This window comes from Synchiropus splendidus, chromosome 9, assembly GCF_027744825.2.
Source record: "Synchiropus splendidus isolate RoL2022-P1 chromosome 9, RoL_Sspl_1.0, whole genome shotgun sequence".
Taxonomy (NCBI): Eukaryota; Metazoa; Chordata; class Actinopteri; order Syngnathiformes; family Callionymidae; genus Synchiropus; species Synchiropus splendidus.
The window spans coordinates 21,991,751-22,004,800 of record NC_071342.1 but is presented as its reverse complement, the minus strand read 5'-3'; the positions used below and the strand labels follow the sequence as shown (position 1 = coordinate 22,004,800).

At 46.6% G+C, this 13,050-nt stretch overlaps 1 protein-coding gene across 1 annotated transcript; it reads right to left on the bottom strand.

The window, feature by feature from the left end:
• Positions 1-2,282: 2,282 nt before the first annotated feature.
• Positions 2,283-12,845, bottom strand: ogfrl1 (opioid growth factor receptor-like 1). Its single transcript, XM_053875912.1, has 7 exons — positions 12,586-12,845; positions 9,976-10,062; positions 9,807-9,885; positions 9,477-9,555; positions 8,948-9,014; positions 8,600-8,745; positions 2,283-6,590 (listed from the first exon to the last, which is right to left on the bottom strand). Exons 1-7 carry the CDS (start codon positions 12,742-12,744, stop codon positions 6,089-6,091), a joined length of 1,119 nt encoding a protein of 372 aa, XP_053731887.1. The 5' UTR covers positions 12,745-12,845; the 3' UTR covers positions 2,283-6,088.
• Between the last annotated feature and the right edge of the window lie 205 nt (positions 12,846-13,050).

Here is a 13,050-nt window from a genome sequence, read left to right as displayed (position 1 = left end):
CAAAATCCCCTGCCCGAAAAATGACTTTTTTGTTTTGTGGAATTTGTTCACAAAACGAATAGTATAAAAATGAGCCATTATTTATTTTATCAATTTTCGGAATGAACGAATCACACACATTTAGAAGCACACTTGTACATGGAGTGGTGATGGAGTCAGTGTCACGAATGATCTTCACGCTGCAGTTTGTGCCGAGGTGATCCTCGTCCAACATCTGTAAGGAGAACTCTTCAGATGATTCTGGCTGTTTAAGAACCAACTGAAGGTTCCCGCTCACATCCTCTGCAGGGGAATGCTGCCGTGTGGGACAGGAAACGGGAGCGGTTCTCTTCTGATTGGTTGTGTGCCTGACCCCGCGACCTCGGTCAGGACCGTCCCAGCGGGGCCTGCAACACACCAACATATGGAAGGAAACCTCTCCGACGTTGTCAACATGGCATTTAAATGATTCACATCGCACTTATGTTTCATAAAAACAACGCATGTGTTGTTCTTCAGAGTCACTGGGAGGGATTCTCTTTATTTTCTGGTTGTTTACCCGACTGAACTGGGAGCTCTTGTTTGTTGTTGCTGCTCGGGCTGAACCCGAGGGAGCGGACGCTGCTGCTCTGGGAAACGTTTCTCATTGAAGGCGGGGCTCTTGCAGTCTTGACTTAAAATAAAAGTTTCAAGTGGCACAGATTTCACTCCTCACGTAGATCATGAACAGCGCAACTTAAGCAGCCAATAGTCACCGAGCAGATTTCACATGCACTTCTCACTCTCGAACACTAGAGGTCGTCCTCGCCACGCTTGTAAGCGTCAACATGTGCGGTGTGTTTTTCCCCTCCACTTTGTATGTTTCACCTCCACTTTGTCCAAAAATATGGTGACAGTTTTTAACTCTCACCTGGTATGACTTTTACTGTCAGACGGATTTTAGAGCGCTAAGCATCAAATGCTTCCTAAGTACCATTATGGCTCAGCTCACATGACACAAAAACACACAGGGCCGCCAAACCTCAAGCATCCAGACGCGTTCGAACACACTAAACAAAAACACACAACTGAATGACAAACAAAGTGACAGTCGCAAATGGACCAAATCTGAAACAAATGAACGTTGGCAAAAACAAGCGCAAATTAGACTCGTGCCGTTTAGCTGAGCTCGGTGAAGCGGATGAAGGTATGTGTGGCTCTGACCGAAACATTGTGACCACTGTCTGACATGGCAGCTGTTTGGCATGTTTTGTTGTCACAGTTTGAGGCAGGAAACTCTGACACCAAACTGCTTTCCCCGACGCTAAGAACAGCTCGTGCTCGGATACACTTCCCTTTTACTGACTCTGAAAGCGGAAGCTGCTTCTGTTGACACACAGACGGAACGTCCCCGAAACTCACTCAGGTTTCGGTAGAAACTTGTTGAATCGTTCTTTTTTTTTTCTCAAGAAGATGTGTAATGCCAAAATTGTTGAACCCTATTTTACTCAGCTCTGTTGTTCAATACGTCTCCCCCGTCAGTCGATATTCATGTTTCCATACCATTCTTCATTTTTAACTGCGCATTTCCATATATATATATATTTTTTTTTTTTTACAGAATCAGAATCAGAATCAAATTTATTGCCATGGTCAGTGGGGAGCCCACCAACTAGGAAAGTGTTTTGGAATAAAGTGCTGACAGAAAATAAAATAAAATAAAATAAAATAACAAACGTTGATCACAAATTCAACAGTCTGACGGCCGAGGGGAAGAAGCTGCTGCTGTGACGGGAGGTTCTGGTCTGGATGGACCGTAGCCTCCTGCCAGAGGGAAGAGGAACAAACAGTCCATGTCCAGGGTGAGAAGGGTCGAAGGCTCTGATCCCACCTGCACGTCTCTGGGTCCTGGAGACACACAGGTCCTGAAGAGGTCTTACGTTCTTCTTACATGATTTTTAAAACATATGTTATATTGCAATGTAGCATTATTTCCTATCATAATGTTCTCGTAATCATTATTGTGCTATTTCAGTAAGAAATCTTCATCTTTTCAGGATTTTTGTTTTTGAAATGCAAAAATGTCAATTTCAACATTTATATTTCCTTCTGTTATTTTAGCAATGTTTATTTTTTGCAGAGAATATATCTTGCCATGAACTGTCCATATGTTTATTTTGTTATCAATATTTTATAGTCATATTAAATGATTAATAGAATCATCAGATCAACGGAAAGAAGCAAAAAAAGATCGTTTATGATCTTGTTCTTTATTTTTATTTAACCATTCACAGTGAAGGATCGACTCCTTCAAAGCCCATCACTCGCTCAACAGAATCACATCCTTCATCCTCTGACAGGACTCATCGCTTCCAAAACGACATGGTTTGAATAAAAAAAAAAGTGTGTACAGGAATCTGCTCTTTTTCCTCAAGAAAGTTGACAAATCGCTCAAATCTTGGCTGAACGTGCTCTGCGTGTCTTTACAGAGTCGGTTCCTCCGGTTACGTCACAAGATGACGCCGTTTCAATTTTTGACGGTCGAGTCTCGCACTAGTCTGCATGTTATTTATGGTCGTATAAGAAGACGAAATTGTACTGAAATGTATTTGTTAAACACAAAATTTTAACGGTTGTTCTTCTGATTATGACTTGGTTGACTTTAACCCTTTAAGTCACACATTCATATTCATAGTGTTTTCAGCTCGTTTGAACAAGTGCAGATTGTCGGGGGAAAAAAGTGGAATTGAAGATTTATGAAAAAAAAACAGAGAAAAATATTTTTTAGGAAGTTGCTGCGCAACAAAAGTCTGTGCAGTGTCTTGGACTGGTGTTTGAAATACACGCAAGAACCACACACACCAGGGCTGAACACGCTGAGGACCGTCCCGCCCGGAGTCAAATCTTGGTTCAGGGTTCAGTAAAATAAAAGGCAGACTCGTGGCTCAGTGGTGGCTCAGTCACATGATATTTAATAACACAGGTGTATTCAAGTATTAGATATATCCGACTCACACATCCCTGCTAGTTCTACAGCAAACTGAGGAGCATGTTGGTACAAAACCGCTGCCCACGAACAGAAGCCAGGAAATACAAAAGAGGCACTTTAGAAAGTCACTCATATCTGATGATCTGGAGCAGGAAGATCCCAGTTTGGATGCAGCTCAGTGACGTCGCGACGATGATGTTCGACAAACATAAGAGAAGCTTGTATAGTTTTCAGTTCTAAAATCTAATTCTGGTTTAATAATACAGTTTAAATTGTCAGCCAGGTGGTTATAGGACTATATCTGATGGCTTCACATTTATTTAGTGTAAATACTCCACATGAATTCATCCTGCCATCGGAGGCCAGGACCTCCTCAGCAGTCCAGGAGACATTAAAGACGCATACATCGAGACGTTTCCAGTAAAAGTTCTTGAAAGCCCAATGCAACTGAAGAGACTCACTTCTACTATCAATTCCAAAAATACACAAAGAATTTCAAACCTGAAATTCTGTCCTGATATTAGAATCACAAAACACGTTTTTTTTACTCCGATTATTTTACATTGATCCACCACCAGAACCTACTGACCCCTGCAGCTGTTCATTGCTCATAGGTCTGACGGCAGGCATCAGGCACCTGAACCCTTCTTCACCAAGCTGCGTCTGTGGGCCCCGACCGATCGCTGCAGACCACTGTCGACCAGCGGCCAGTGAAGGACGGCAGGTGGTCATAATTCTGGGCCAAAAAAACTCAAAAAGAAGATATTCTTCATATGGATTCTAACATGTCCATATTGCTTTGAACCTGCTCGGATCTGACTTGTAAAATGTTTGTCAGTTTGTGTTATGATGCGAACTAATGCGCTCACTGTGTCAGATGATAGGAAGCATCTGGTTCCTGTTATGGTCGGGGTTACGGGTGAGCCAGACCTCAGTTGTGGGGGTGTGACAAAGACAATGGCATGCATTTCCCTTAGTATCAAAGTGAGAGCTCCTCCAAGTGAAAAGAATATTCCGTGTGCTTACAGTGCTGATGGTGGACCCACAACTGTGGCCTGGACAATGGAGCTCTTCAGCTCCATCACTTTCAAACTTAACAACTCAACTCTTACTCCATACCAAGCTTCTCTTTAGTTAGGTGACTCGCCCAAGGTCCTCCCACCCCTGTCCCTTCCCAACCAACCCCATGAGAAGAATATCAGCTTCTTCAGGAGCTTCTTCAGCCCCTCTGCAAAATCCCACCTAGTCATCATGGTGCTCACCAGAGAAACCAACCATCAGTCAATACTGGCTTGAGTCATCCCTCCCTATTGAAGAAGATGAAGATGAGGATGTCAGGAATGGGCACGAGCTCCACTGAGGGCGAAGCTGATGTGACCTCCAGTAGACCTGTTCGGGACTGACCAATGGAGGGAGAACAGGGTGAATATCTGCGGGAGAAGATACAGCAGATACAGTAGAACCTGGTCAGCCAAGCTCTGGCAGCATCAGGCCGACGCCCCCCAGTTCCTGAGCCGCCGAGGGAGCAGGCAGAACCATCGAAACGGTCAGTGTCCACAGTGGCACCACGCTGTACCACACCCTGCTTCATGTCTCCTGAGAGTCATAGTCTCCAGCAGAAGAGGACCAGTGGGGCAAAATGCAAAGGGAATTCAAGGTGGGACTTTTTGGACTCTAGAGTCATAATCCCCATTGATGCTGTGGTGGCGGTGCATGAATCCTGCAGGTGGTGGAAGCACAAATCACACGCCAAAGACGGGGGTCAGTGGGGTGGAAACGCGATGTTCAAGGCGGAAAAATCATCTCTAGTAGGAGCTCAGTATTTTGACACGCAGTTCTCCTGAACTCCGACCCGGCGTGGCATAAAAGGCGAATATCATTTTGCAGGTCTACGACTTGCAAAGGGTGGTGCATTTGCTGAAATGGAGACTCTCGCAAGTGAAGGCCCGCCCCACCTTCATGGGCTTAAAAGAGTGTGAGAGAGAGGGGTGAACAGCAGAGTGGCACAGCCAAGTGTGGCACTCTGCAGGACCTGGACTGAGCAATGAAGTCGGTGACACCGTCGGCAGCTACTAAAGGCTCGAACAAAGCAGCCACGGGTTCATCGTGATTCAAACTGCCAGCAATATTGTGTCCTAGACCCACCACACAAAACCACTAGCATCCAAGATCAACGTTCAGAATCACTGTTCAGCCTCCCAGCTAACCGCTAAAGTACTCCCGCACTTGAATCGACTGGAGCTGAAGCGACCATTCTCTCACTGATCCAACTTCGATAGCTACTGACCACTGCAGTACATGCAGGCCTAAACTCCAGCAGGTCATAATCTTATGGCTGATTGTTGTTGATAAAGCAGTGCCTGCTGTTGAACTACAAAGTCGTACACGGACGACGGAAATATTGCTGCTAAGAACCTTATCACTCGCGGATTCATGTGTTCACCGCCCTGATGAAGGAGTGACGGCCACCTCAGTGGCTCAGAGACTCATCGGCTCAGGATCCTGTTTCACATTCTCTGGCTATAAATAATTACAAAAACTGAGAAGCCCTTGACTTGAATCCAACGTGTTGAGACTAGGGATGCTCCGATCAGGATTCGTCCTGCCGATCACCGATACACATCACATGGATTGACAATGAATTACTAACCAAAATACTGAGCCCTGCTGTGTATGCGATGTGAAAAAATGAACCATAAAATCACTTCACTTCAGACGCATTTTTATATACCTCTTCAAGGAGGCAAATAATAGAAAAACCTTGCAGAATGCAACAACTATTCTGTCAAAAGGACAACAGAAAAACACTAAATTCGATGTGAGACGTTGCAGTTTGGTGAATCTTGCTATGTTCCTGAAATATTTACATGCTCATCTAGCTAGGTATTGATAGTTATTACTTGGTTATATAGTTGTTTCTATCCTGCTGCTGAGTGAGCAGCGAGTAGGGAGGTGTGGACGCATCACAACCAGCAAGGCTTCATCAGAGCGCCGTCTGTCACATGTGATCAGTTCTTGTGATCGGCATTCACACTGAAATCGGTCGATCCCGATCGATCGGAGCATCCCTAGCTGAGACGATTCATGTCCTCACCAACCTGAGATTCACTCAAGACTGAAAGATTGCTTGTATGCTGTGGTCTACAGAGGGACCGCCTCACTGCAGTCTCCTCGCGCCCCGCCCACCAGTATGGTGTCCAGCGGCGTGCAGCCCCTCAGCTGCCCCCGACTCACACCCTGGCAGGTCAGACTGTCATGGGAAGACGTGAAGACGTAGGCAGAAGGCGACGTGGCTCTCTCCTCCAGCTTCCTCTGCTCCTCCGGCGTCGGTGCAGGAGCGCGTATCCCGCTGCTCCCGGCGCCGACGCTCCCTCCTTTGGACCTCTTGGACGGCGGTCCCCAGAGGAAGGCGTGGGCGGGTCTGTAGTGCTGGCGGGCGAAGCGGAGCAAGCGCCGACGTGCGGCCGGCAGCCGGATGGTGTAGACGTAGTACTCCAGGATGCTGTGCTGCATGTTGGGGATGGTGCTGTGGCACAGAGACTCCTCCAGGAAGAAGCGGACCAGCGGAGCCTTGAAGGCCTCATACCCAAGCTCGCCCAGAGACTTTAGGATCCGGGTGATCCTGAGATAGTTGTGCTGAGACCTGCCAAGACAAGACAGATGTCAGTCAGGTGCTCCGCGGGATCAAAGCTCACCTGCGACACTTGCATAGTTCACTCTCTGAGGTTGTGAACGAGTGTTTTTCAAGCCCCAGCACATTACGTTCATTGGAAAAATCCAGAGGCTCACCACCAGAGAAACCTTGGCCAAAGCGCAATTCCTGTAGAAAATCCCTTTTCTTCTTCCTCTTCTCCTTTCAGCTTCTCCCTTCAGAGGTGGCCACAGTGGATCATCTTCCTCCATCTCCCCCTGTCCTCTGCTTCCTCTTCTCTCAAACCTACAAACCTCATGTCCTCCTTCACCACCTCCATCAATCTCCTCTTTGGCCTTCCTCTCCACCTTCTGCCTGCCAGTTCCAGACTCCTTCTCTTCTTCTTCTTCTTCTTTCTCTTTCGGCTTCTCCCTTCAGAGGTGGCCACAGTGGATCATCTTCCTCCATCTGACCCTGTCCTCTGCTTCCTCTTCTCTCAAACCTACAAACCTCATGTCCTCCTTCACCACCTCCATCAATCTCCTCTTTGGCCTTCCTCTCCACCTTCTGCCTGGCAGTTCCAATATCTCAACATCTTCATCTACCAATGTACTGGCTCTCTCTCTCTCCTCTGTACATGTCCAAACCATCTCCATCTAGCCTCTCTGACTTGGTCTCCTAAACACCTGAGCACATGTGCTGTCCCTCTGATCCTATCCATCCTGCTCTCACTCCCAGAGAGAAGCTCAGCATCTTCATCTCTGCTACCTCCAGCTCTGCCTCCTGTCTTTTCCTCAGTGCCACTGTTTCCAAACCATACAACATTGCTGGCCTCACCACCCTTTTGGACACTTTCCCTTTCGTCCTTGCCGACACCCTTTTGTCACACATAGAAGGCACAATATGACACAATAGAATATTTCCAGGAACAAATAGAAGAAATTTATCAAAAATGTTTCCAGAAAGGGGAGGGGAATATGGCAAAATACATCATGATTTATTTATTTTAAATTACTGTTTCGATTGTTTTGATTAATTTCCAGACCAACATTCTTTTCCTCAGCTTCATAACAGCAATTTTTATTCCTATCTTCAAATTTTGGAGCAAGTTTATTTGGTTCTACATTTAGTTTTTAGCCCAGTTTTAAACCTCAAAGCAAACTTTGACAGTCCAGTGAGTGTCATTAAAGTTCTGAAGGGAGACGTCACATTAGCCATTAGCGCTGTTAGCTCTGCGGTGCAGACAGTCTTTTTCCACGGCTCACCTGACACTCTATCTCCACACAGTGGTTGTAATATGCTGGACTAGGAGACATCCTGGCTCAAATATCTTTTCCTGGAGGAGGAGTACTACTTTATTTCTTCTCAGCAGGTTGTCCAGAGCTCGGTCATCCAGGAGAGACTCAGAGTGGAGCCACTGTTCCACCAACAGAGGACTGTTGAGGTGGCTCTGGCATCATGTCAGAGCGCCTCCAAGAAGCCAACCATGTGAGGCAGTAGGAGCCTCTCTAACTGGGAGGAGGCCTCGGAAACGATGACCAGACTGTTGGTTGAACTCCATCTGTTCTCACGGCAGGAAGAGAGTGACTCTTAAAGTTTGTCCGGCTATTTCAGTGAGAGGCACATCTCCTCTCATGAGTCTCCCTCAGTGACTCACTGACCTTCCCGAAGCCACCTAGAACAGAGCACCAGTTTGACTCCAGTATAATACTTTTGAACTTCTTCCCACACTGTCAACACAGCACATAGCAAGGTTAATGTTGCTCCTGCTTGAGTGTGAAGGAACATTAGGAAGAGCAGCAGCTGGAAGCAAGGTCGTGTTGCTTCACGCAGCTCGAGTCCAACGCAGTTCGTTTGAACCGCAGGAAGTGAAGACACGTGCTTGACTGCACCACGACACTCATGGAGAGACGGCTGTCAGCATCTGTTTGAGGTTCCATGTTCCGTTGGTGGTAATGAATTCATGTGGGACTTTGGAGAGGATGAGTCTGCGGCATCTGTGTGTGTGTTTGTGCGCTCACTCGTTGAGGTGCTGGAATCGCTGTTTCCAGTTGGAAGCCCGAGCGACGTTCCCGTTCTTATCCAGCAGCTTGACGCCGTAGAAGTCCAACATGATGGAGTAGGCAGCCAGGAATCTGCGCTTGGCTTCCCGAGTGTTCTGGAATTCCTGCAGGTTTTCAAAGCATGACTCAGACTTTTGCCAGTCTCCATGGGGTTGAGCCTCAATTTGAGGGTTAAAACCTCAAAATAACTGGGGTTCAGTTTGGTTCAGAGTCGTGGTTCAGGTGAGTCATGTGTTTTGGAGGGTTAGGTTTAGGGTGAGAGGCTGGGGAAAGGGTCATGGCAATGAGATGACAATGTGCTCCTACTTTGATCTCGTCCTGAGTCAGTTCGTGTGCGTAGAAGTTGAGCCCTTGTTCTCTCAGTGGGAACAGCCTTCATGTGGAGCAGAAAGAAACACAACAATAAATAAATAAACAGGACTGTTGTAGGTTCCTAATAGAAGGAGCCATGAGCTTGACACGCTCCACCCTCGTCTCTGTTACTCGTATCGAGAAACACTGCGTAATCTGCTCAGTCCCTGTTGTTGTTTACTTCAAAAGTAACCAACTATCCAACATGAAAATGACTGGGAAAGGTCTGAATCTGATCTACATCTCAGAAAACCGATGCTCCAAACCACAGCCCCAATATCAACCAGAGTTTACAAACATGTGAACATACAGAAAAAAATCGAAATGTAAAATTGTAAACATGAATTGCCCACCTGTAAATAGCTCCTTTTTGAAATATAACACCATAAATAGCTGGTAATAAATAAATGATTATCGCAGTAATGATTCCCTGTATTGAGGCTCCTCCAACTCTTGTGCGTCTTTGTGAGTGTGTCAGTCTCACCACTGGATGTAGGTGTGATTGTGCTCCAGTTTGTCATAGTCTCCTCGCCATTTTGTCAGAATCTCCTCGATGTAGATTCCTGTGGAGATATATCGGACAATGAGCTGATGGAATGTGTGTGTGTGTGTGTGTGTGTGTGTGTGTGTGTGTGTGTGTGTGTTTCACATGGGATCACTGCAGTAATCCAGGTCTTACCAAATCAAACACAACCTTTAGCCAAACTAAACTCTCTAATCCTGCAGTGCACACAGGACTCTCTGCAGGCTCAGCCTTCCCATGGTGTGTGTGTGTGTGTGTGTGTGTGTGTGTGCGCGTCCAAGCGCAGCTCACCGTCCGGCACCAGAGGAATCTTGTTCAGGTAGAAGCGCAGGTTCCTGTACTCATTCGGTTGCCGTGACTTCTTGAAGTTCTACACAAACAGCAAGCAAACACAGACAGAAGACACGACTCAGTGGTCAGTTGTTGCACTGGCTTGTAACAGGTTCGTGAGGGAACATACCGGGTAGCTGTGACGGTATTTGTAGAGGTCCCGGGCGGCGTAGAAGCTTCTCTTCAGCTTGGGGACCAACTCAGGAGAGTCAGTCAGCTGCGGGCCAGACACAACAGCTCATCGATGGTGTGTTGGACTCACTCACTAAAACTATGTTTTTCAACCTTGTTCTAGCCACGGCAGCCTTGTTTCATTGACAAAATCCTGAGGCTCACCACCAACGGAACCTGGGCCAAAGCGCACTGGTGCTTAAATTCCTATAGAAAATCCCTGTTCATTTGTGAAAAACTGTGTCCAGAAAGGGGCGGCAATATTGCAACATATATCATGATTTATTTATTTATTTACTTACTTTAAATAACAGTTTCGTTTTTTTTCACTTCTCTTTTGCATGATTTTATTGTAGTTTTGAGTTTCCAGACAAATCCTTAGCTTCTTTGCCTGAACTTGCTTCATAAAAACAATGATTCTTTCTCTCATTTTGGAGCACATTTATTTTGTTGTGCATTTAGTTATTCACCAACTTTTAAACCACAGAGCAAACTTTGACAAGTTTTGAAGTGAGACGTCAGGTTAGCTCTGTTAGCTCTGCGGTGCAGACAGTCTTTGGCATGGCTGCGGCTCCAACAAGGATCCCTCCCTCCCTCCCTCCATGGTTCTGTGGTGAAAGTGTGTGGTCCAGTTAGAGGCGCATCAGCTTTAAAAACAGCTGGAAGTTGCGCATGTGAGCGGCTTCTTGGCTGTGAGTGTGTGGGAAGAGGAGCGCCGCGCACCACAGCAGCGCTGCTTTGACTGAGGGACAGATCAGCGCATCAACACACTGGAGCTCTACAGTAGAGTGGAGAGAAAGAATGGCAGCCAATCCATGTGATCTCCTCACCTTGGTTGCTCCTCAACACCTTCTCATTGTCATGATTTAATGTCATCATATCGCCCACCTCTATCTCCGGACACATGAGGTGAAACTGGATCATCTTCCCACGGCACACCTGACACTCTCTCACAGCGCTGCTCTAAAAGCCTGATCTTTGATTCTTCATAGCATTTTGGACCAAATTTCATTTTGTCTGCAGGGTGTTACTCCTCCGTGTGTGCAGGGAACACTCGGTCCACTGGTCCAAGACCGGAGCGATCACCTCGACATGAAACTGACGTCACCTCTGAGACTGGGTCAAGGCTCAGCAAGCCTCTAGAACAGTCATAAGACTCACAGAGGAGCTCGTAGCTCCTGCTGTGTCTCACTTCTTTGACTGTTGGGGGATGAAAACGGGGAGATGAGAGACTGATAATCTGATCAGAGCTGCAGAAACGTACTCTGGGTTCACTTTAATCTCTCTGTCTGTACGAGATATTGTTTGAGAGGAGATTGACTGTCCAAAAGGTGCCACAACACGGATCATGTGACCTCATGCTGGCCTTGTGTGAAGACAAATCTGGATTAGATCTCGACAGCAGCTCACTGTTTAGTCAGAAACGTCGACCATCTTGTGTTTGTTTGTTTGTTTTTCTCCTGAACATCCTGCACTTTCAGCTTAGCTAAACCTTTAGGGTATAAAATCCACCCTTCCCATTGGGTCATTCTCAAACTGACAGGAGGCTGGATCAGTTGCAGTTGCAGGTGAGATGTGGTGTGTGGTGGCAGCAAATCTCCTTTTACTTTGCAAAATAAAGCCAAAGGCAAAGCAAAGAAGTTTCGTGCAAAGAGAAGGATGAGACTCTTCACAGAGGCAAACAAGTGCCAGAGAATATCTGATCCATTTGATCCGCAACTGTTCCGAGGCAGCAGCGACCCATGACACGAGGAGGAAGGACAGACTGAGGAGGCCGTTTCAGTCGCCTCATGTTATCTATCATCTGTCAGTGAAGAACTATGGTATTTGAGTTCACTGGAATCCAGGTAGTGAGTGAAACACACTCATACGAACGATAAACTTAACCTCTGTTGTGAGGGTTTTCTGGACTAGCAAAAAGAATCGAGCATGAAAACATGGAATTCATTACAAAGACACTGTCTGAGGAAATTAATGCACAAACTTGGGTTATTTAAGACATATTAATATGTTCAATGTTGTTGTTCATAGAAACATGAACTGAACTCCAGGTGACCACCATTTACCATGAGCGACTACAGGAACTGCTGCAGCTCTGGCGCTCCTCTCCGCCACCAAGGCTACAATGGAGCTTCATTTAAATTGAATCGCACCAAAAAAGGGCCATTTTTCGGTTCCTGTCCAGCTCAGCTGCGAATCTATTTCTAAATAAATTATACAGCTGATGATGTTAGACATGTGATCACACTGAATTCTTCCATATTCGCGATGAAGTCTGGAGTCAGGCTTTGTTGTCATATTATTATTATTATTATTATTATTACTATTCTTATTATTATTATTCTTATTATTATTATTTTTATTATTATTATTAATAATAATAATAATAATATATAAACTATACAACACTCACGTTCATGTGTTACATGAATTACAGAAGCTTTATCATTCAAGGATAACTGAATGAATAGGTGCGAGAAAACGCGACGTCAGCAGAACGCAGTGGTTCGCGAATGTGCCGGACGGACAGCACTCGTGCTCGGTGGGCCCCTGCGAGCCTCCGCCGTACCTCCGGGCTGTGCTCGCCGGGCTCCCCCGCGGCCCGCTCGCTCTCCGCCGGGCTGTCATCGTCCTGCTCCTCGCCCTCCGAGTCCGATCCCCACGTCGAGTCGCATTCCTCCACGGTGCTCGGCTCCTTCAAGCGCCAGCTGCCCAGCAGATTTCCCATCAGTTCAGCACCAGCTCCCGCTCGCCTCCGCGCGTCGCTACATGCTTCTTCCGACGTCTCCGCTCTCGGAGGGATTGACGCTTCAAATGGCAGCACGGGAACTTCCACATCAGCGAGTCCTCTGTATGAGGGGAGATCAGTGCCACACGATCAGTGCCACAGGCGTCGCATTGACAGGGCGAGGCAGATGCAGAGCTCAATCCTCATTGGCTGGGACTTGGTGGGGTGTATGTTTCAGACACCCCGTGTTTTCCCTTCTACTTTCATCCAGGGCCATTTTCTTCATCATTGTTTGCAATGCTGAGT